The sequence below is a fragment of the Balaenoptera borealis genome (assembly GCF_965194805.1).
Source record: "Balaenoptera borealis genome assembly, chromosome: 9".
Lineage (NCBI taxonomy): Eukaryota > Metazoa > Chordata > Mammalia > Artiodactyla > Balaenopteridae > Balaenoptera > Balaenoptera borealis.
The window spans coordinates 7,644,921-7,670,138 of record NC_138873.1 but is presented as its reverse complement, the minus strand read 5'-3'; the positions used below and the strand labels follow the sequence as shown (position 1 = coordinate 7,670,138).

Here is a 25,218-nt window from a genome sequence, read left to right as displayed (position 1 = left end):
TTTTTTTCATTAATAATACCCCTAGGAGAATTTCCTTATCAGTGTATATCAAGTTGCCTCATTCTTCTTGATGACTAGGGAGTATTTTATTGAACAACATACCATAATTTATCTAACTGGTCTCCCAGTTGATGGGCATTGAAAGTTCCCAATCTTTCATTACATAAAAAATATTGTTTGAATGAATAATCCTGTACATACACTGTTTTGCACATGTAAATTCCTAGAAGTGTGGAATTGCTGGTAAAAAGATAAGCACATTTGTAATTTTGATACTATTGTTATATTGCCCATCATAGAGCTTTTAAATCTGACTCCTACTGGCGATGTAGGACACTGCCTACTTCCCCACATCCTTTCCCAACATTGTACAGCTGACCCTTGAACAACACGAGTTTGAACTGCACGGGTCCGCTTATGTGGTCCACTTTCAATAAATACATTGGAAAATGTTTTGGCATTTTGTGATGATTTGAAAAAACTCTCAGATGAACCAGGTAGCCTAGAAATATTGAAAAAATTAAGACAAAGTTAAGCATGTCATGAATGCATAAAGTATATGTAGACATTAGTCTATCCTTACATAGGCATAAGGTGAGTGATATTTAATATAAAATTAAAGTGTTCATTTTCTGTTTTATAATTTTGCTTTCAAAGAATTACATTATCGTACAATACGCCTTTCTCGCTCGTATTGGAGAAACTGCGTATCAGTCTATCGTCACAGGTAAGTGGTGTTTTAAAAAATGTAACAATGTTTCCAATACTGTATTATGAATATGACTGTATACTGTATGACATAAACATTTTATATCAATTCATTCATTAGTGTATAGGCTAGGCTGCCATCAAGCAATTGTATTATCAATTACACTAGGCGACCTTAAATCAATCACATTGCTGCTTCTTCATTTTCAATGCTTGAATCACTATATCTGTTAATAGATATGGATGTCTTTTTTACATTATCTTTTCATTTTTGATGTCTACTGTTAGTAATACATATAACATCTACAGTGTTTTGTATCATATAAGACAATGTTAATGTAGGTAATGACAATTTGTCTATAAACAGACGATGTAAGCTTACAGTATCAATAAATACAGTATAGTACTGTAAATGTATTTTCTCTTCCTTTTGATTTTCTTCATAATATTTTCTGTTCTCTAGCTTACTTTATTGTAAGAATACAGTATGTAATACATATAACATACAAAATATTTGTTGATCAACTATTTATGTTATCCATAAGCTTCTGGTCAACAGCAGGTTATTAGCAGTTAAGGTTTGGGGGAGTTGAAAGTTACATGTGGATTTTGACTGCACAGGGTGTTGGCACCCCTAACCGCTGCATTGTTCAAGGGTCACCTGTATGTTACCAAGCAGTTTGATCTTTAACAATCCCAGTGGCTATTATTGCGGTGTTACTTTGCACTTCTCTTATTATGAAAGAGATTTGGCACATTTTAATATATTTTGGAACTGTTTTTTTCTTTCTTTCACTGAATTGTCTGTTCAAGTCCTTTGCCCATTTTTTCTGTTGAGGGGTTGCTCTTACGGATTTGTTAGACCTCTTTATATATTCGGAAAATTAGCCCTTTATGAAGGAGTGAATATTTTCTCTAAGATTGCTATTTTTTTTAAGTTTATGGTAGTTTTTCAACATAGAATTTTAGATTTTTCGAAGGCAAACTTTTTTTAATGGGTCCTGGATATTTGTGGTCAAATTTTAAAGACCTTCCTCACTATGAAAGGCTAAAGGTATTCTCCCATAGTATCTTCATTCTTTTAGTGTTTCCTTTTTGGTGCATTTTAGTCTTTGATTTCATTTGAATTGATCTCAGTGTATGGTGTGAGGTATAGATTCAACCTCATCTTTCTTTACAACTGGCTCCAGAGTTTTCCCAAAACGTGTATTGAATAGTTCATTTAGGAATCCCAGCTCCCTACCTCTGCATGTTTTCAGCTTCTTCAATGGTCTCAGGCAAAGTCTTCCCTTTGGTCTCTGGGAGCAATAACACCAGTCCTCCAGCAATCAGGCCAACTACAGCTGAAAACGAACAGACGCAAATCACATTCAGAACTGAACCTGATGGCTCTATAATTAAAGCTCTCCTTATTTCTTAAAAAAAAATTTTTTTTTTTGCTGATTTCCTATACTTACAGATTCCTTTGCTGTCTCTGACTGCCCTATTCCCCATCATAAATATTTTGCCCATTCCACACTCTGCTGGATTACAATTCCTTATAGGGAAATGAAATACTTAACATTTTGAGTCAAGGTTATTCTAGGCTAGAGGACATTGCCGTGATATTAAGATACTTTGGAGTCAGAAAATAACTCTGAAAAAGAACCAATGCTAAGAAAAGAAAGAATATAGCCCTGCCAATATAAAGCACACAGTAATGAAAACGAGTCAGAAACTTGGATCATTACTAGCAAATAAAAGTAATGAATCACGCATTATTTCATAACAGCATTAAATAGTATAGCCAGGCCTTTTATTGGATTTTTATTTATTTATTTTTGCTTTTTATTTTTCTTAATTGAAGTATAGTTGATGTACAATGTTCTGTTAGTTTCAGGTGTACAGCAAAGTGATTCATATATATATATATATATGGCTATATATAGTCTTTTTCAGATAGCCAGGCCTTTCTGTTCTGATTCAGGTATTGGATAAATTTCTCTTATTCCTTGTTTCCTTTGTCTCCAGCTGTAATCTTTTGCAGATGTTGGTGTTTTTGTTTCTCTAAATTCCCACTAAGAGTTTAGGATTTAAGGTTACATCTTTATATGTTTTTCCATCATTGAATGCAGGAAGTAGGATGTGGGTTCTTCACTAGCTGGGGGGTTTCAAAAAATGCCTGCTGGACTCCATTTTTTGCATGCTTAAAACTGGCAGAAATACGGGCCTCCAGTGTGCAGTGGTTCAGGGCACCGGCTGTAGCTCTGGGCACCTGGGTCTGGTACTGACACCCCGAGTACTGGTCTCAGAGCCCTGAGAAGTTCTCTGATCCCCCTGATACTCTAGACTCCCCGACAGAAAGTGGGGTGGTATCTCCACCACAAAGGCTTGTTTTGAGGCTGAAATGAATTCATATTTGTTAAGTGCTTAGAAGAGTGCCTGGCACATGGCATGAACTAAATAGTTAACCTCTCAAGATCTCCCCAAACCTTGAGAGATTCACTTGGTTGTAACTCATGCAAACAAGAGACATATTCAGCTGGCTTCGATTCTCTGAAGTGAGTGAACTGTGAAGAATGTATTAGATAATCAAATTATCATCCATTTAGTACTTTATATTTGCAAAGATAGGCCTAATTAACTAGGATATCCCTTATCAATTTTTCCAGTGCTCTTTCAACCAGGATTTTCCAATGTGTTTATTTGTTGGTTTTCATGCTTCTAGATGACCATTTCTGGCTATTTCAAGAGCACAAGTGACACACCATTATTGTGTGAAAAGAGAAAGAAAAAGTGTAAAACTGTTAGCTTTGCTTCCTGCTAGCTATTAAAGGTTGGTGAGAGAAGGAAACTACCAGCAAAATAAAATTGAGAATTGTCTTTGAGTTTACTTCAATGTTGAAATGCAGTTAAAATCCTTTATCTTTTCGATGGAAAGGCAAGGTCCGAGGGAGGGTCTGGGTATGGGGGGATCCTCTGGGTCTGGACTTTGCAATTTTTTGGTTAAATGGTACTAAGAGAAACAAAATAGACACTAATGAAGTATCTATTTTCTACCCAGAAATGTCCCACTGACCCATGCATCACTCACTGCCCACCTAGGGGAGTGGGCAAGATTGGGATGGAAGGAAGGATCCAGAGCGTGTGAGGGAGCTTCCCCAAGATGGAAAGGGGGCTCTGGGGTCAGGTCCCTTGGCCAGAGCTGGGGGAGGAAAGAATCTGGGGCACGTGCCTCCCAGCAGGACCAGCCACGCTGGTCATCTCAGGATAAAGAGCTCAGCTCATGTTCTATCAACCTGGGCCATCCTGTTATTAAGTTGGAACGTGGAGACATTCACTGGGTGTCTTTCAAGGGTGAGTTCTAGCAAGGGTTTGGAGCTTTTGCTGGCAGATCTATGGCAGTAGAAAATTTCCCCTTCACAAATCCCTTGAGAAGAAGGGAATGAGCAGAGACACTTGTGTGTGACAACGTGTGGCACCAAGAGGAGAACCATTCGCTATCCCCCTGCTGTGCATCTGAGCTGGTCTTTCCCTTCCTCCCCCCAGATTAAGTCTTGTATGCCCATGGGGAAAAGTGTTACATTTCTGTCAAATTAAAAGAAAGACTCAGGGACTTCCCTGGTGGCACAGTGGTTAAGACTCTGCCTGCCAATGCAGGGGACATGGGTTCGAGCCCTGGTCTGAGAAGATCCCACATGCCGCGGAGCAACTAAGCCCGTGTGCCACAACTACTGAGCCTGCACTCTAGAGCCTGGGAGCCACAACTACTGAGCCTGCGTGCCACAACTACTGAAGGCCGTGCGCCTAGAGCCCGTGCTCCGCAACAAGAGAAGCCACCACAATGAGAAGCCCGCGCACCGCAACGAAGAGTAGCCCCTGCTCGCCGCAACTAGAGAAAGCCTGCCTGCAGCAACGAAGACCCAACGCAGCCAAAAATAAGTAAATAAATAAATAAAGACTCAGAATGCATCTGAAAGAAGATTGAAATGTGTCCATCGAGACCTTGGGGCTAACACTGACAAGGTGAGTGTTACGTGTATGGCTCTGGAGCTGTGTCTGCGTGGACGCACAGAAGGAGAGGACCCATGCCTCCGTCTACCGCAGCGGAAAAGACAACGGATGTTGAGTGAATGGAAATGCCCAGGATTCCCAGCCCCTTTCACAGTCTGCAGACTTTGCGTTCAGCATGTGCTGACAATTAGGTTTGTCCCGCCCCTTCTCTCCTGTGGGCTGGTCAGGGAGAGGCCGGCTCAGTGTCTGTACATCCTTCAGGGTCAGAGGGAAGTGCTGTGCCCGGGCTCCTGAAATCGAATGGCCGAGGAATCTGAGGGCCGGGGCGCCCAGCACCCACACAGGTGTTCCTGTTATTCTAACGCATTTCCTTGGTCTTTGTTTCCCCTGGGTTTTGAAATTGCCCTTTGCAAAATTTTAACTGCCTTTTTTGAAGTAACGAAGTAAAAGCATTTGTATTTTTCTACATCTGGGCATAGAGGAGGCAGAAAGGGTCAGCTCTTGGACAAAGGGGTGGAAATCAGTGAGGAGCGAAGGGTCTTCTTCAGGGGAAACTCCACCTCACTCTCCCTTGACTTTGCACCTCTATGGGCATAAGTCCTCGTGGGCTCCCAGACCTGAGTGTTGGCAGCTGCTAATACTATTAGTAATACTAGCATTACTACACTACTGGTAGTAGCAATTACTAGTCATATTTAGTAGTTACTTGCAAACATAGCACTTGTTTTGAGGTAGAAACATGGAGGCATCTAAAAAATAGGTTTTCATTCAAAGACATCTCTGAGGATATCTTACCAAAAACCACCAGGGGAAGCTCATGCCAGATGTTGGTGAGCCGGTAGACGAGGAACGGCGTGATGATGCCCCCGATGTCACACATGGAAGAGCAGACGAGGACCCCAAGGTTCCTGAAACACAGGACACTGATGTATCCTTTGCTTATCAAAGGACAGTGGTTATCTCCCACATCCCCCAGATAAATACTTCCCCAAAGCATTAAAATGTGTGTGTGAACTGAAAGTGTACACGTTATTGTCAATGCACATAAATGATACATGGTACATAATTCCATTCATATTCTGTTGTACTTGTTTTATATTAACTTTCTTGAAGATTTTTGATTGGTGTTGGGGACAATTTTCATTTTTTACTTTCATCACTGTCTCCCCTGCTCTATTCTATGGTCCTGCTTGGGCTACTCTCCCTCATGTTGACATTTGGTCATCCCTCTCTGGCAATTCAATAGCTTCTGTTCTCATCGCATGGTTTCTGTGTTTTACCCTATCCTGTAAGTGTGAGGTGTGACCTGCATACTGCCTTGAAATGGTCTCAACCTCTCTTACCCTGCGTTTTGAAAGGTAAGCTGTCCTCCCTAGAGATGATCATACTAAGTAAGTCAGAAAGAGGAAGATAAATACCATATGATATCATTTATATGTGGAATCTAAAATATGACACAAATCAACTTATCTACAAAACAGAAAAAGACTCACAGACATAGAGAAGAGACTTGTAGTTGCCAAGGGGCAGGGGGTGGCAGGAGAGGGCTGGATTGGGAGTTTGGGATTAGCAGATGCAAGCTAGTATATATAGGATGGATAAACAACAAGGTCCTACTGTATAGCACAGGGACACAGGGAACTAGATTCAATATCCTCTGATAAACCATAAAGGAAAAGAATATGAAAAAGAATGTGTATATATATATATATGACTGAATCACTTTGTTGTACAGCAGAAATTAACACAAGGTTGTAAATCAACCATACTTCAATAAAATAAATTGAAGAAAAAAGTACGGTGTCCTCTGCTGGCACCTGTGGTCTTTCTCACCAGTAAACAAATGTCCCAGCTGCTCTCTTCATGCTGAAGGAAATGCGCTCACCTGATGAATGTGGGGTACAGTTCCGCATTGACCAGGCAGACCATTTCATAGGCCATTGTAATCCCCATTCTACCCAAGCATGCGACTGTAACTCTTAGCCAGTGTAGATCTGAAGGGGAAAACACACCGCTGACACGTGCTGCACTCACTCCCTGGTCTCCCAGCAGTGCCCCAGGGGCGTTTGCAAGGAGAAAGTGCACCCTCCAGAATGGGACAAGAATGCACAATCGGTTCTTCTATAGACCCAGGACAATTCAGCCAAATTCCCCATGTCTGTTTGTTTTAGCCTCAGACACAATTCTGATACTCTCTTCACTTTAGACCCCAGTCATTAATGACAACACAATTATACCAGCTTCCAAAGTTGCACCAGCTTTAGTCTATAGAAGTCACCCAAAAGAAATAGCATACTCCCTGCTCTGGGCCAGCTCGATGGCCTGTGGCATGGGTCCTCCTAACCTCTCTTGTTATATTACATCAAAGAACCAGTGGGTGTTATTATATTACATCAGGCAACCACTGGGTGCCACTGTTCTTAAAGGCAGAGTTGCCATATGGGTTCACTCAGGAAGGTCCCAGATATTTTGTTCATTCTTTCCAAATTGACTTGGATGTTAAATGACATGGTCTTTCTATCAAAGGGTTGTAATATCCCCTCTTCTCAGGGCCTTGGAAGACAAGACCCCGGCTTGGCCTGACACTTACCCTCAGGGATAAAAACCGAGGCTAAACAGGCTGCCCCCGCCACCGTATTCGATGCAGCCCATGGATGACGGCGACCCACGCGGTCAATTGTGACGAGGATGATGAAGGCGGCCGGGAATTCGACCAGGGCAGAGTAGAGGAAGTCCAGGTAGATGTTGCTCCCGGCAAGGCCCATGTGCATGATGAGGCCCTGGTAGAGAACAGAGCTCGTGAACCTGAGCAAAGAGGAGAGCTCAGGTCAAGCCAGGCACCAGGAGCAAGTCACTGAAAGGTTGATTGTAGGTCACCTTTTTTGGTCCTCTTATTATTGCTTTTCCCTCTATTCCATTGCTTTAACACCATCTGACCCACTGCGGGGGCTGGCTGTGACCCCAGCACCAGGAAAGGGGAAGAATTAGGCTAACATTCCTTGACCAAATTGAAAGGCAAGAAGAACTGTCTTACTAGAGTGATTTATTTAGTAAACTGTATCAAGCTGTTAGTGGTTGTTAATTGTTTTTCTCTTTGTGGCCTTCAAATGCAGTCAAAATCACAAGGATTGACTACTTAATCCAAACATTAGGAACCCAGGAGACCAAATGGGTACCAAATTCCCAAATGGGTACAGGCCCACTTTTGATGATTTATCTTCTGACGTGATACAGCAACATTTTGATCTAGTTTTGTTGACTAAAAATGTTCATTGTCTGTAATGGAAAATGTGAGGATGATTAGCAAGAATCACAATTACTCAGAAAAAGAAAGGATAATGAAGCCAAATTTCCCCGATGCCTTTTACATGCAATATTGTGAAGGTTGCTAAATTAATTCCTGATGAGCTTTGCTTTTGTCAGCGACCGCGAAGCTTCCTTTGGCTGATGTGAGTCGTCCCGGTGATGCCGCCCCGTGAAGGGAAGCATGCTGCAGCAAAGGAGGCTGTTGCAGGGCCCACAGCACAGGGCTCTGGAGCAGCCTGCAGGCGGTGAGGACGGTCAGGCTTGCTATTGGATTGTGGAGCCAGTGGATTATTCCTGTGGTTTCTTCTTTTTTTTTTTGAATTTTTGAATTTTGTTTTTTTTTTTTATACAGCAGGTTCTTATTAGTTATCCATTTAATACATATTAGTGTATATATGTCAATCCCAATCTCCCAATTCATCACACCACCACCACCCCCTGCCACTTTCCCCCCTTGGTGTCCATACGTTTGTTCTCTACATCTGTGTCTCTATTTCTGCCCTGCAAACTGGTTCATCTGTTCCTGTGGCTTATTCTTGTTCGGGAAGTTTACTTATTTATTTTCTCCAGGTAGAAAAGAAAAATAAAAAGCCTTGTACAATCAGGAGAGATGTACACTCATCATCAATTAATCTATACCACAAGGACCTACTGTGTAGCACAGGGAACTGTACTCAATATTTTGTAATAACCTATAAGGGAGGAGAATCTGAAGAAGAATATATACATGTACATGTATATATATACACATATATGTAACTGAATTGCTGTGCTGTATACCTGAAACTAACATGATATTGTAAATCAATTATACTTCAACTGAAAAAAGTTAATCTATAGCAATAGTTCTCAGTTTGGCTATATATTAGAATCACCTGGAGGATTTTGAAAGTATTGGTTCCTAGGTCTTTCCCTCGACCAATTAAATCCATATCCTTGTCAGGGAGGGGTCTGGCCTTGGCATTTTACTACCTCCCAGGTGATTCTTAAGGGAAAGCCAAGGTTGAGAATGTAGTGATCTATGCGTTGAGACTGCAAGCTGATTTCAATATCTGCCTGAGAAAAATGATTTCAGGAAAACCACCTATAAATGAGCCTACTTGCAATCCACTGTTCATGCTAACTGGACCCAGGCTATGTTTTGAAGGTACTCTTGGTCCCTCCCTTTATGTGGATGATTCAGAGTAAAAGAATTTGGAGGGATTTTAAAGTGAAAAATAATCTTTACCAGTTGTACATCAAGATCAAAGTGTGTTTCCTTATCTGAGGGGTTCTGACCAAGTCAAGAAATGAAGGATTCAACTTCTCGCCAACTTCCTCATCAGGTCCGAGGCTCTAAGAATAGAAAAAATAGGAACAGCTTTGTATATTTCATGATGGCATCCCAGGGTCATCCAGGGAACATAATGCCTTACACTTGCTGAGTGCTTTTAATGTGCCCAGGACTAGCTAAGCCCTTCACACACATTAGCTTGTTTAATCATTACAACTACCCTACAAGTTAGGTCTACGTTTTTCACCCCATTTCACAGAAGAGGAAGCTGGGCTACAGAGAAGTGAGGTAACTCATGCACGTATTTAAAGGGATACTGCTGGTAAAGCGGGTGGGGTAAAATCAAGGCCCAGCCCAGTGGCCCTGAGGGCTGAGGGCATTGACACGCCCTCTCTGCACACCTGGATTGGTGTGTGGCCCAAAGGTCAGGAGAGTGATCTGGGACCCTGGCACTCAGTCCAGCAACTGAATCGCCTGGAGCTCATTAGAATGAAAGATCTCAGGCCCCAGCCCAGACAGATGGAACCCGAATCTGCACGTTCACAAGGTCCCCAGGTGATCCTCTGCACAGAATTGAGAAGCCCTACTCTAGATGACACAGTAGGTGGTGGAGGGAACATTTCATCTCCAGGGTTCAGGAAGCAGAACCCTTGTGAGACCCACTCCCCTCTGTCTCCTTCCTGGAGCAGCACCTGATGTTGTGTGAAAGGCCCAGGAACGAGGGGAAGAAGTCTCCAGGAGACCAGCAGTGACCAGACTTACCACCCTCACGTGAACTCTGACCTTGAGCGAGACAGTGACCCACATGTGCCTTATTCCCTGGCCAGTTTCTGAGAGGATCTGAAATCCAAGAATCAGTGCTATGCCTGTCATTCGTGGGGAAAAATACATATTCCAAACACCCAGAAACCAGAGAGGAAGTGAAGAAAAAAGAGCTCTGAGCCCCCAAATCCTCACTCTAAATGCCACGTCAATCTCAAATTCTTACAGGTCACTCATCTTAGAGCCTCATCAGAAATGACTTACTCTTATTTCAATATAAATTCCTAATAAGCTTGATATTCTCTTTTCCAAGCCTTGTCAGATGAAAAGGTTTAAATTAAAGGTGATGAGGTCCGCTAAAGGCAAAACACTAAATGCAGAGAGAATGAACACTTCAGTAATTTGTTCTATTCAGGAAGGCAGGGGTTGCTTAAAATATTTTGGGATAATTTCTATCCAAAATTTTAAAAATTCTAAGAAATTATTTGTGTTTGAAGAATCTTCCCTCTGGGGAAAACCTCCCTCCCTGAGGATGTTGATGGACACACAGGCAAACAAGACTTCAAGTACCGGAGCCTAAGGGGCAACATGGTCAAGAGGTAAACAAGAGAGAAGCTCCTCATTTGACTTTTAAAAGACTTTTGGCTTCCTTTAGTTTTACGTTTTCCATCTGCTTAAAATATTCTACCAGGGAACCACAAACCTTAGAACAACAGAAATATCCTGTTGCACATGGTGGGTGGGCCCCTTCTGCCACTCCCCATTGAGACAATGCACGGTTTTCCCAAATCTTCCTTTCCACTGTTCCCTGATTTGATACTTCAGCTGCTGGCTCACCTGAAGAGAGGCAGGCAGAGATTTTCCATTTTTCTTTGCTATGTGCTTAATGATTTTCATGGCTTTAGCATCTTTGTTCTGGGAGATCAGCCACCTAGGAGACTCAGGTACACACCTAGGGCATAGAAAAAGTGTCATCAATGCTGTTAAGTGGAGGGGAAAATCTTACTGAACACCCACCCCCAGGGGTCATAAGCAGATTTCTGTGAGGGATCTTACACAGTGAGGTTTGGTTGGATCTACAAAGGAAATAAAAGTGTGCAGGGGCTACACAGCAAAGGGAACCATCAACAAAATGAAAAAGCAGCCTACTGAATGGGAGAGAATATTTGCAAACCATGTATCTGATAGAGGGTTAATATCCAAAATATATAAAGAACTCATGCAATCCAATAGCAGAAAACCAAGCAATTCAATTTAAAAATGGGCAGAGTATCTGAATAGACATTTTTCCAAAGAAGACATACAGATGGCCAACAACTACATGAAAAGATGCTCAACATCACTAATCACCAGGGAAAAGCAAATCAAAACTACAATGAGGTATCACCTCACACCTGTCAGAATGGCTGTTATCAAAAAGACAAGAAGTAACAAGTGTTGGCAAGGATGTAGAGAAAAGGGAATCCTGGTGCACTATTGGTGGGAATGTAGATGGGTGCGGCCACTATGGAGAACAGGATGGAGGTTCCTTAAAAAAATTAGAACTACTGTATGATCCAGAAATTCCACTTCTGAATATTTATCTGAAGAAAACAAAACACCCCAAATACCTATTTTCTACTGTTCTGTGGAGCTTGTAGAATTGTAAGAAAATTAAATTTGACTCTATTGAGTGAAAGTGGCAAGAAATGCTTCAGAAATAGTCAGAACTTGGATAATAGGTGGGCCTTTTCTGTCATGCTAAAGCATTAGGTCTTTATTCTGAAGGGAATCAAGCTACTGAAAGACGTTTAAGCAGGAAAGTAACGGGGTGGGCCTGGATTTTTACAATGCGGCGTGAAACATGGATTAGAGGATGGGAAAGCTGATGCCAAAGAGACCAGTTATGAGTCTACCCAGAAATCCAGGCAAGACATAATGGATTCCTAATGAGAACAGGGGAAAAAAGGGATGGTTTCAGAGATATAAAGGGGGTAGAAAGGATATAGGGATGAAGCGAAGGATCACTCTCAGAGTTTTACTGGCTTTCAGAGGAGAAATAGGCTTCCTGGGAAGGGTTGAGATGTTTAATTCTTAGACAAGACAGCTATGGGAAGAACAGGTAGATATGTCCAGGAGCTAAATAAGTGAGTTTTCTCATAGGAGAGAGATTTGTTTGATAATCTAGCATCCCTCTTGCTTTATCTCAGGTAACCTTGCATTAGGAGTTTCTGATAGTTTCTTCTGTTTTTACTGTTTTCCATGTTTCCCTTGGGCAGGGGTGAGAAACATATTTCACTTGCCCTGGTAACTCTGATTGCTTGGTATGGTCTCTCTGGGGTGCCATGTTGGCCTTATCTGGGATAAAGACTGCTGTGATTGATTGGGGATGTCTGCTTTTGGCATGGTATGGGAGGTGGTGACAAAAGTGCCATACTTCCCCTTCTCTATCCTGAAGTTTCTTCTGAGGAGGGGCAGCATAAGAACAGTAATATTGTCAGTCTCTTTAAAGGGTATCATGGCTACTGGAAGCTACTTTAAACACCACAAAAATAATGTGAAAAATGTGAGATCCAAGTCATAAAGCTCTTAAGTTCAAAGTGAAAGAACATCTGATTTCCAGATGGGAAGACAGGTTAAAGCTTATGATTTTTATCCCTGAAACATGGACCTGGGTTTCCTGTGAAACAGAAGAGTGAAGGATATCTTAGGTTGGAAGGATGGTGTGCATTGGGGAAGACAGTCTTTTTAGCTAAATAAAATATTTCAGTCTATCTCCTCTTGGTTCCACATGGACTTACCAGTAATAGAGCAAGAAACAGAAGTTGGGCAGAGTCACTGTGAACTGCAGCCATCTCCAGTGCGGAAGTGCGTATGCCACCCCAGCAAGCACCAGGAGCCCAACCGTAAAGGCCACTTGGTAAAAAATCCCCACTGTTCTCCGATAGCTCAGCCCAACAAATTCTGTAACTGCAGAGAGAACCCAAATGGTCAACGCAAGTCAGTACAACAGTGAGTTGGCTGTCTAACCATGGGGAAACTAGAATGCCAACTCAGAAAGTAGTCCAAGTTCTAGAATTTTCTATACAGCTCTCTGAAAACTTTTAAATGTTCTTTGGGACCTATTTTGTTATGATTACTGCTGTTGCGTTAATTAATGTGAAATCTTATAATCCCACATTACATGGAGTAAACATTGACTTTAGAGCATAGATGATTTTCACGTAAATGAATAGCTCAATGTAACTTGTCCTCTTACATGAGTTAAACATTTTCTTGGCAATCTTGTTAATGTGTTTAAATGGCTTGGAAACCTGGTGGTGGCGTTCCAAGCTGACTGGAGTCGGCTAGTACTGGCTTGCAAGAACTGATTTTTAAATTTTCAGGAATTTTGCAAGCTGGTTTTTAACCCATTGGTATCTTAAAAGCAGGCATGGTGGGAGTATTTACAACTTAGAAATTGGAAAACACTATGAATCAGGCTTTTTATTCTCCAAGAGCTGGTTTACAAGCATAACAATGCACATGGTATAATAATCAGCCTTATCCAATCCCATGACTACATCATGACAGAAGTATGAAGTCTGTGGTACGTGGATTTAAGAAATAGTCATTTTTATATTACAGACATTCTAGAATTGAGATTCTAGATATTCCATGAACCCCAGAGTTTTGCTTTAAATGTTTGGTAATCGTGTTAAAGACTTCAACTATTTGTAAACCAAATAGAAATGCACTCTGAAATTATTTCTATAAATCACTGTGAATTATCCAAAAGCATTTTAAAAAGATGGACAAAATTATGTACATGCTTAATAAATAGAAATGTCTGTCTTTCAAAGTGGTTGGGGTCATGGATGAGGTCTTGGGGTAGCAGGTAAAAAGAGGGTGAATGACAGGTGCACCTTAAGGACATCCAGAGGGACTGGAGAAGAAATTAATGGGAGAAGGATGAAATTTAAATTCAAATTCTACATATTTCTACATGTCATGTGTATGAGAAACCAAATTTCTCATCGAATAACTGCGTACATTAGTTCCTTTGTTGCCCAGACATAGATCAGGTGACGACCATGACAGGCACCTGAGAGTATTAGGCACCATCTCCTCTTCATCTCACAGAATCCCCCAAATTAACTTTACTGGGTCAAATTTTAAGCACACATATTCTAGTTCTCTTGTGCGAAATGAAAGATTGATTAATATTATTTTAATTTCAGTGTCCATTTCCCTTTGTGTGGATGCTATTTGAATGTAGCAGAAGGGCAAGCAATGATGGAGTGAATTCCCAAGATCTAATTATGGTGGTAATTCTCCTTAATATTATTTTACAGATGCTCTGCTGTCATCATCCAAATATTCTCTTATAATCCATGGAGCTTAAGCATAACCCTGACTCCTAATGAGTAGGATGTAAATGATATTCCTGTTCCTACAAATGGCTCGCTGAGGAACCGAGATCGACCACAGTACTTCTATCCTTGGTTTCCTTGCATATACATTGAGGATAAATGTGGTTTGCTAGAATGGATGTACTCAAATTAATAAAGCCCCTTATAAATCTAATATATTCTCATCAATGAATTGTCTCTCTGTAAAGCCTGGTAGGCTAGATTTCCTCTCTATGGGCACAGAAAACAAAAATTCCTGAAGAGTTATATAAGAGTTTGGATGGCATGATGTTTACTCTCATTCCTGCTTCATTGTTTTCTTTCTAGGAGGAATGCAGAATGAGTTTACTGAAAAGATTTCAGAAATTCTTTTGATACAGAAAAAAAATCTTTCAACATTGTCTTGAAGCTGAGTCCATTTTCCTGTGCAGCTACCCTCAGGTGACTGACTATATTTTGCCAGCAATGTCCCCCATAGCTACAATCACAAGCGTTCTTACTCAGGATGTAGCCTATTAACCAGCCTGCCTTGCTGACCAGTCCTTGGATCAAGCGAAAAATTAACATCCATGTATAGGTTGGGGAAATAGCCACGAGAACTCCAGATGAAGCATTTATGAGGATTGTAATCAAGAGGCAGAGCTTACGGCCAAACCTGCAAGGAGAAAACGAAGACAGGGAATGGAATTAGATTAGATTCATGAGGGTTGTAGAAAATTCATGGAAGTTATGGAACTCTAAACTAAAGTGGAGGTTATCTCCGAATTATGGAAATTCAGGAGGTACAGACTGATAACGCACCAAGAGAATCCCTGACTTCAGGTCAGTTCCATCAGGACTTTGCACTATGTATAAACCTGAAGCCCAGTGAGGCCCATTCACCCTGGGCTGGAGCACCTCTCAGCCCCATACTGTGGAGGGTACGTGGGGAGGGGGTGATTCTTCAGGCCACCCAGCGCTGAATGCCCCAAGGGCCCGTCTAGGTCTTCTGTCATCACATGAGCTGGGCCTTTGCACCAACAGTCTCAACTAGTTGCCCACTGAGGAGCTTTTGCTTTAGAAAAAACAAAATTCCATGTTCAATGTATTTCCCCATCCATTTCCAACACTGCCTTTGGACTTCATGGTATTTGTGTGTCTCCATGGAAACGGTCTTTTGTGTGGCGCTGTCATCATCTCACCTGTTGCCATCCCATAGGCCTTTGCCATGGAGTACCTTAGCAAGATTGCTCCTGCACATTTTATTTGAGAGACTTGGGTCCCATCGGTTTAGGGACCTGGAGAGTGTCTCAGTGCAGGGTAGACGGAAACGTGGGAACCTGGGTTTAACCTTGGCCTTACCGCTGACTGGGACGTCGGGTGAGTTATGCGGCCTTTCTCAGTTTCTTCATCTGGAGAAGAGCTATCTGACCCAGCCTGGCCAGGGGATTAAGTGCGGTACTACACGTAAAGAGCTTCGCACCCAGCTCTCATCCCTCCCTCCCTCCCTCCCTTTGCGAAGCTGCCTCTCAGAAAGCTGACTTGAGGTTCAGTCTCTTTTTGTCACATTTCATCATGTCCTCTTGGTTTTGTTCTAAAAGGCGCCCTAATTAGCTGTTAGTGGATTTAAAAAAATTCTTCACGCAAAGCGATGTTTTATTTAATTTTTGTTTGTTTATCCACTTCAAACTGAATGTCAGTAGTGCTGCCACGTCATTAGCAGTGCACATTTGATGTGGCTGGACATTTTTTAATTGCTGCTCTTCTTCTAGGCAATTTGTGCTCTAGTGACCATTTCAATACTAACTGACCATTTGAAAAGAATCTACAACATTGTTAATAATTACTTGGGATTATTAATGCTTTAAATCTGAAATTTAAAGATCAAGCAGTCTCATTAGTAATTAATGTAAACTGCTAAACTTCTTAAAACCCTGTTTTGACCACATCATTTTAAAATTCTCAGTCAGTGGTTCCTCACTGTAAACATATACCCCCTGGACTTTTACCCACAGCCTTGCAAAGTCATATCAACACAATGTTTTAGCCTTTCTTCCTGAACCTCTCCCTTTACGCTCAAAGAATTTATAAGTATGTGCTGAAGTGATAATTCTTCAACTTCCAAAGTTGACTCAGCCAAATCACCAAGCACCGTAGTCATGCTCCTGTATATGGACAAAACCCCACGGCTGATGAGAGGGAACATTCACCATCTGAAACTCAGTGCGTGGAAGCCTTCAGAGAATCAAATCGACCAATGCAGAACAGCTTCACTAGGGGACATGTTCACATAAAGACACAGTGCTATTAAAACAATAAGGCAGGCACTTCCCTGGTGGCGCAGTGGTTAAGAATTCGCCTGCCAGTGCAGGGGACACGGGTCCGAACCCTGGTCCGGGAAGATCCCACATGTGCAGAGCAACTAAGCCCGTGCGCCACAACTACTGAGCCTGCGCTCTAGAGCCCGCAAGCCACAACTACTGAGCCCGCGTGCCACAACTACTGAAGCCCGCGCGCCTAGAGCCCGCACTCCGCAACAAGAGAAGCCACTGCAATGAGATGCCCGCGCACCACAACAAAGAGTAGCCCCCGCTCGCCGCAACTAGAGAAAGCCTGTGCACAGCAACAAAGACCCAACACAGACAAAAATAAATAAATAAATAAATAAATAAATAAAATTAAAAAAAAAAACACAATGAGGCAGGGCTGGAAGAAATTTTGGAGATTTGGGAGAGTGGTTTGAGAACCTTCCCCCCCTTCCTACCCTCCCACAACAGAACCACTTAAGTGGTTAAATGAAAAACGAAGAGCAAATAAAAGAGAATGGGGTGAACTCCAGGACTGCTGGCTTCAAAAGTCCTTTAGCTATTTGCTACTCAGACTGTAGTCTGGGGCTATCAGCATCACCGGCGAGTGGTTAGAAATGCAGATTCTCAGGCCCACTCCAGACCCACTGGATCAGAATCATAATTCTAACAAAACCCCCAGGTGGTTAATATGGACGTTAACATTTGGGAAGCACTGCTTTCATTTCACTGAGCCTCAGTCTCCTCATCTGCAAACGGGATAATAAACTCTCCTTTCAAAGGCTGTTATGATCCTAAGTGAAATGTAACACACAGTGATGCCCAGTACAATGACTGCCACATAGTACGTAGGGGAGAGCTAGTTTTGAAAGATTCCACAGAGTTGAGTAAGTTCGACTGCGTCCCACTGGGACTTTGATTCTGCCTTGATCTCGTTCCGCTGTGAAATCTGGACAGTGCAGTGCTGGCTTTCGAGAGCTGATTGATAGACTTTCAGAAAATTTGTGAGCTGATTGTTAAACACAGCCATTATTAAAAATGAAAGTACACACTTACAATAAAGTAAATTATGTTAAAAACATGTGTAATAAATATGCAAAACTTATCTCTTCCTAATTATTTTACTGTGTTTGACCATTATCTATGCTCAGGAAGTTTTTTATGTCTATCTGTTGTAGTTGTGTGGTGGAAATACCATAGAATGGTGCATATTTCTAGCCAACTCTGTGTTCAGTGACCTCACTTTGGTAGCTTGAAATGGACCACCGTGGGAGCCTTGACAACATGGCGATCAACAAACCCTACAAATTGGGGCTTTTTCCTTCAGAGAGTCAGTTGTTAAACATTTACAAGCCTGACACTAAATTACTGACCATTAGAGTAAAAAAACCTTGAATTGGTGAGAGATTACTTTTTTGGTGTCAGGTGATTCTGAAAATCATTCTTTAGGAGGTTTGAATAATGAAACAAATTAGACATCTTACAAAAGGTTTACTTTCAAAATCTCTAGCATATATCCCCTGTCCCTCCCTCCTTCTACTTGCAAAGGTGACCTTCAGAAAGTTGACTTGGTGTAAGGCTCAGTATTCTTATTATAACCTGTTCATAATGTGCTCCTGGCTTTCTTCTAAAAGACACCGTTCATCAGCTGTTAGGTCATATTGTTACAGGAGAGAACCAAGTCTGATTACATGTTGGATCTGTTTCTTTTACTTTAACCTTTGCTTCCTGTTGCTTTTGTTCACTAAAAGGATACTGTCTATACATAATGGCCTGCCTCGGGGAACCCCGCCCCTCTGCCTGAATGTTAAACCAAAGTGCCTTTGTTCAGGGAAACATCCGGACCCTGTCCACCTGCCGATGGCTGCAAGGAAGAAGGAATTAACACATCCCCTCCCTGAGGCCGGCCATTCCAGGGGATATTTGCAAAACTTATGGTGTTTTTACTTTACTTCCCCATCTCCTCCCCCTCTCTGTTCTATAAAAGAAACTGGCATCCAAACCCCGATAAGATGGTTATTTTGGGGACCCTAGCCTGCCATCTTCTCACCGGCTTTCCGAATAAAGTCGTGTTCCTTGTCTCAACACTTTGTCTCCGATTTATTGGCCTGTCAAGTGGCAAGCAGAGTGAGCTTGGGCTCAGTAACAATATTTTAAAAATTCCTCATAGCTGACAATCTATTTTATTCAGTGTTGGTTTAATCTGTAGCATCAGATGGGTTTCCATGAGATTCTTGTTCCATTCTATAAAACCTGACAATTATTCAGTAATAGGCATTAAGTGTGCAATAGATAGTGTCCTTTTTGGACCCGTAGGGTGGTTGTCTTATTACGCACCCTTACCTGCCTACACAAACAGAAGAGAAGGGGACAGCAACCAACCAACCAGACTTCAGACAGTTTAAGAAAACGAAATAGAGGGATGTACACAGCTTTGGGGGGAAGAATAATGAGTAGTCAACTTTACATGGGAGATTTCAACAATGGGAACAAAATAATGAGGTCATCTAAGAAGGTGGATAATTGACCGGGGATTTTAAGTCAGGAAGGCACCATCCGGAGAGAATGATAACTGGTCTCCTACTCTCTGAGTGGGATGGGAATAATTAACTCATTTATTGAACCAGCTGTGAAGCTCAGTCCCCTGTTCGCTCACTTCTGTGCTGGCGAGTTGAGTGTTAGAATCTCTTCCTTCGTGGAAGAGCGAGTGGAGAGGGAGCCGGGACTCAGGGGTCCAGAGAGCCACACGCGGGGAGCAGGGCAGACTCTCCACCACCCTCGTCAGGGTACCTCTCAGGACTTCAGGGGTCATTTCCAGACCACCGTCCTTATTGCCAGTTCTGTGGCAATAAAAGTAAAAGCGAATGACCTTCCTCTGCACCTCACAAGCCTCTGTGCCACACAGCGCCCCAGGAGGAGCCTTCGAAGGGAGGCTGAGAAGACAGTTACAGAAGTGGTGTGATGCACGGGGCTGCCTCGTGACCCAGCACCTTCACTGTCACCTTCCCTCCCTCCTGCTGCCACAGGGGGCCCCGGCTGTGACAGTTCAGCTGCCCCTGAGGGTGTGATTGATTCAGCCATCCTTATTAATCTTTAACACATTTGCAAGTTTTAATCCAGACTGTAGTATCATCAGAGAAAATGTTCTATCTATATCGAATATTAAGCTCACGGCTTTTGGTTTATCTGTATCAAAGATATAGTTGGGGAAGGCAACAAGCGTAAAGTGTATTTACTTTACCACTTATTTCAGAATTAGATACATATAGTTGTAGCTTATAATAAATTATAAAAGATGGTATAATTATTATATAGTTATATGGCACTATCTCACTAGGTGACTAATGATTAAAGAGGATAATCCTGTCCAGAATGTTGCACACGGTGCCTGGAACATGGGAAATACTCAGTAAACAGTCAATATCAGGAATATTAAATAATTAGCGCTGATGGCCAAATTACCTAAGGTGCTTATCAAGTATAAAGCCAACTTTTCCGTTCCCTTCCCTTTGGGGGACTCCTAATAATGTCTAATTGATCATCAACAGAGTAAAGATGCACCTTATGGGCTTCCCTGGTGGTGCAATGGTTGAGAGTCTGCCTGCCAATGCAGGGGACACGGGTTCGAGCCCTGGTCTGGGAAGATCCCACATGCCGCGAAGCAACTGGGCCCGTGAGCCACAACTACTGAGCCTGCGCGTCTGGAGCCTGTGCTCTGCAACAAGAGAGGCCACGACAGTGAGAGGCCCACGCACCGCGATGAAGAGTGGCCCCTGCTTGCCGCAACTAGAGGAAGCCGCTGCAACTAGAGGAAGCCCTCGCACAGAAACGAAGACCCAACACAGCCATAAATAAATAAATAAATAAATAAATAAATAAATAAAATTAAAAAAAAAAAAAAAAAGATGCACCTTATGAGGAACTTCCAGCACAGTGAACCTGGGATTACAAAATAGTGGATAAATAAAAGACATAGGAACGGCTCCAATAGTATGAGTCACTGAAAACTAGCTCCCGGAGGCACGGACCCATGTGCGAGGACCACCTGTTGTACATTCCATGTGGAGAGGTCTCTCCTCATCTCTCTCCAGGGACGTGACAGTATGGAAGTGGATATTTACCTCTGCCAGTGTGGAGACCCTGTTTCCCTTTCACCAGATTATATCTTAGGTTCCATACATATAATTACATCTGGCCCCAGGGCCCCAGTTCAGGAATCCTGCAACGGCACAGGCTCAGGTAAGAACAAAAGGGAGAGTCTACCTGGTTCCAGCACAGGAGAGGCAAGCAGAGGACGGGACAGAGCTCAGAGGCCCTGAAGACGCATGACCAGGTGGATGGCATGAGGCCAAAGAAAGAATTGGGATTACAAAAGGGATCAAATCCTCTATCACTCTCCCTTCTAACGCTAAGCTTCTGGATAGCCCACAAGGAAACACTGCTGCCCAGTGTTGAAACATCCCTCTATGATCCAAGAGAATTAGAAAATAAAGACATTGGTCATGCTAACCAAAGCTGTAAAAGAAATCTAAGATCGTCGCGACAATTCAGGAAAGTGTGGTCTGTGTGCTCCGGGAATGGATGGTATTCAGGCAGGAACAGGTGAATCCAAGCGCTCTCCTTGGACTGCTTACCTTCCACCACTTTTGTACCGTACCTACCTGTCTGCTGTGTAGCCGATACCCACAGAACCGATAAAAAATCCTACATTCACAGCCGACTGAAACAGGTCCAGCATCCAGGAGTTGGTACACACTAGGTTAAACTGCGAGGGGCCAGGGGTGTCCCGGGTTGGGAGGGAAAGAAAACAAAATTCTGTTAGACACAGCTCAACCCAGGGAACTCAGGAGGTATTCCTTGCATGGCACTGATGTGACTGGACGACAATAAACCAACTCTTTTCTTGCTCGTGTTAATTTTCTTTACACAACCCCGAAGATTTGTCCCGCAGTCTGTTTAGCATTCCATCTGGCAGTATGTCATCAGGCTGAACTGTTTTGGCTAAATGAGCTGAAATTGGGTAATTACTTATGCACAAACCATTTCTCTTTGTAATTTTATTAAATATGTGTGTGGACACATTCAAGCGTTGCCCTAAGGAAGCCGGGCTGTTCAGTGTCTCTTTAAATTAGGGGAATTAGCATCTTGCTAATGGCTGTTACCTTTGTCCTCACTTGGAACAGGAGGCGGTGCTGGGGGTCCACAGGTGCTGGCCTGGAGGTCGGGAGGAAACCCCTTTCTAGGGCTAAGGACTAGCTTTCTCATTTTGTGGCCTTGGGCAAAATTTTTCTCTGCTCTGGGCCTCAGTCTCCCATCTCTGTATGAACAATGAGATGAACCACGCTGCAAAAGCCTCTTAAAAGTTTTATGGTACTTGACCAACAGAATGTGGTGGAAGTTTTACTTTGCCATTTTCTGGGTCCAGGCCTTAAGAAACAGGTAGCTTCCTGTGATGGTTAATTTCATGCGTCAACTTGACTGGATCACAGGATGCCCAGATACTTGGTTAAACATTATTTCTACTTCTTAATGAGTTTGTTTAATCAAAAATCACAAACATGTTAAGCCAATGGAGGCTGGAAATAAAGAATCAGTGTAGAAGAAAAAAAAAAAGTTTTATGGTGTTAAATCTTCAATCCTCCACATTTCATGTAACTATCAGACCATTTTAGGTCCTTCACATGGCTCTTCTACATTAACGCCTGTACAGAATATCTTCACATCATCCGAGCAGTCCTTTTAAGTTAAGCCAGGCACCTGGCTTTCTTTGTATTTGCAGAATAATTTTATCCCCCCCATTTTGCTTTGTCTCCAATAAAAGCAAGTCTCACTACTATACATAAAATAGACAACTAATAGGGACTTATTGTATAGCACAGGGAACGCTACTCAATACTCTGTCATTAATGGCCTATATGGGAAAAGAATGTAAAAAAGAGTGGATATATGTATATGTATAACTGATTCACTTTGCTGTACACCTGAAACTAACACAACATTGCAGATCAACTATATTCCAATAAAAAATTTTAAGACAGCAAGTCTCCATTTTTTCTTTCTATTTATTGAAAAGAGGCCTCATGATTAGATGTTAATGCCAAGTGTGGTTTTTAATAAAATAATAGTACCATAGCATAAGCTCCAACCCCGAATGGTTTGATATGGATACTTCGAGCAAATTAAAGAGAAAAAAGTTAGCCATCGAGAGAAAAGTACACTGTATCACAGTAAGGCACCGTTCAGGTGAGTTCTGTGAGGTGTCAGGTGTCCATCTGTACCATGGCAGAGTGGAGGGGAAGGCAGGGCTTCCAGAAAAAGAGGAGGCTTGAAAATTTTCCCTTTCCTGGCATGATTTCCAGGAATTCTGATGTTTTTGCTTGCTTCTTACCACTGAGACTTGCATACACTAGAATCATTATTGTCAGAATTTGAAGCTTAAACTCACCTGCTCACACCCCAGACAAATAAGAGGCTGTATGTTTTTTTGAAAACTAGGATTTGATTTTACTTGATTAATTAATTTGTTTGTTTGTTTATTTGTTTATTTTTTATAAGATACTTAGAGTCCAAAGAGCACATCTGGCCCTCCCTGGGTTCTTCCTTAAGAAAAACTGCACGATTTGCTTTCTCCATCCCTTCTAAGTCCCACGATCACCTACCTCGGTCACGATGGAGGAGCCGGGCGTGTCGTACACCCAGCCGTGCCGACAGGGGCCCAGAGGCAGGACGCTGCTGTTGGCGGCCAGGCCGGCCAGCGGGTCCACGCAGCCGAGGGCGCTCTGGTTCCAGTCGACCTCGTAGCGGCGGCACCGGCGGGGGAAGGCCTGGCCCTCGGACCCCGGGCCCGGCACCGTGTAGTTGAGCTCCTCGGCCAGGCTCCAGCCGCATCGCCGGCTCAGCTCGGCCACCCCGGGGCTCCGGCAGCGGTGGTCCGGGGTGAAGCCCAGGAAGACGATGCCCACGTAGATGGGGGTGAAGGCGGCAGAGAGCAGAGAGAGGAGGAGAAATGTCTGTTTCTGGAAAAAGTTGAATTCCCCTATGTGTTCTAGGATGTCGTCCACCGTCGGCATTGTTCCGGGGAGAGAAGTCCCAATGCTGCCTCCTGCGCTGCTCAGACGCCACGGAACGAGGCTGGGCCCGGCTCAGCACAACCCCGACCAAAAGTCAAAGGGTGAGTTTATTTTAGAAAGCGACCAGCCTTTGGTCCAGACCTTTACTGGTCGGACCAACTCGCAGCCACGCACCTCCCCGGCCACGTGTGTCCAGCCGCTTCCCCGAAACGCCCCGAGCAAGTCACAGGGCAAGATGCTGTGTTTATCGTAGCATCCCTCCGGTGAGTGGGCCCCTACCTCATGCCGGCCCCGCAGACAATCCTTCCTCTGTACCACACGGGGAGAAATCCGAGCACTGTCACATATCACAGCCCTGTTGATCTTTCTGTAGTAAACTGAGTGTCCAGGAAATTAATACATTCATATCTCACTGACACAGCCAACCTTTCCGCTAAGGTGTTGTAGGGAAACACACGCAGTTTTGGCCTTGCTCGCTGGGTACGATGCGAGTCATGGTCTGCCGGTCAGAGCCCTGGTCTGGGGTCAAGGTGGTTTGCAAATTCTGTCGCTGGGCTTTTTCTACAAACAACAGCCGGGGCACTCGGGGTACCTGCTGGGGCGGTTTGTTTTGATTTTTCCAAGATTTTATAATTCTGCTCTTTAAAGAATGACAATTTGGCATTCTTGCCTTTGAACCCTGGAACCCCTTGACCTGTTTGTGAGGAATGAATAAAATGTTCTCCACACATGTAGGTCAAGTGTAATGCAGGCAGGAGTGGTCTCATTCTGCTGTTTTTTGGTCTTAGTTATTTCTGCCTGTGGTCAGGGGTGGAGCGGCTCTTTAGGATGGTATTGGTGCATCCAAACGCAAGGGAAACAGGCAAACATCTTTCCTGGTGGGGAAAGGATCCTCACTGCGGTGGGCAGCTGCCACATCAGCAAGGTGGCCTGCTGATATATCTGCATATTAAAATACCAGAAATTTAATCCTGTTTTCTTCTTTTTTCCCCGTTGGGGTCTGTTTTCCTGTGTGTAGAACAGCATGGGTTGAAAAGTAGTGACCCACAGAAGTCCTCCTCCCCATTGCAGCTGCAAACTTTGTTTTCTTAAAAAAGCAAGAACCAGGGTGCCTCTGGGGACCTTGTCAACCTCTTCTGGGCTCTGTCAGGCTCCTGGAGGTTCTCTGCTTGGTGGTAGCAGGATGGGGGGGACTCCTGCTGCCCCCGGCCCCAGTTTGAGTGCGTGGGTTCAGACGCTATAGAACCAAGAGCGGGGGGAGAATTTCTGGCACAGATTCATGCATGCAATTCTACCTGCTAACTATTCAGTGGGCTAAAACAAAACAAAATAAATGAGAACTGGATTAAATTGCTGACTGTACCGGGACTGGCCAAGGCCAAGGGTGGGCCGTGGTGAGCAGGGGTCTCGGCTTCTGAGGTAATAAACTGTCACAGACTAAAAACGCCAGC

General features: G+C 43.1%; 1 protein-coding gene across 2 annotated transcripts in view; it reads right to left on the bottom strand.

The window, feature by feature from the left end:
- Positions 1–24,948, bottom strand: part of SLC22A2 (solute carrier family 22 member 2) — a 31,317-nt gene extending 6,369 nt beyond the window's left edge. The window contains exons 1-10 of one of the 2 annotated variants that reach the window (XM_082404580.1): positions 23,357–24,942; positions 21,359–21,462; positions 14,913–15,067; positions 12,823–12,991; positions 10,880–10,994; positions 9,236–9,342; positions 7,292–7,506; positions 6,587–6,695; positions 5,497–5,609; positions 1,952–2,051 (exon numbers count right to left, since the gene is read on the bottom strand). In XM_082404580.1, the coding sequence (XP_082260706.1) occupies positions 1,952–2,051; positions 5,497–5,609; positions 6,587–6,695; positions 7,292–7,506; positions 9,236–9,342; positions 10,880–10,994; positions 12,823–12,991; positions 14,913–15,067; positions 21,359–21,462; positions 23,357–23,767 (1,598 nt within the window). In that variant the 5' untranslated portion in view covers positions 23,768–24,942. Of the gene's footprint in view, positions 1–1,951; positions 2,052–5,496; positions 5,610–6,586; positions 6,696–7,291; positions 7,507–9,235; positions 9,343–10,879; positions 10,995–12,822; positions 12,992–14,912; positions 15,068–21,358; positions 21,463–23,356 lie in introns of both variants that reach the window. The other variant, XM_082404581.1, reaches the window with a different exon arrangement.
- Positions 24,949–25,218: the final 270 nt, after the last annotated feature.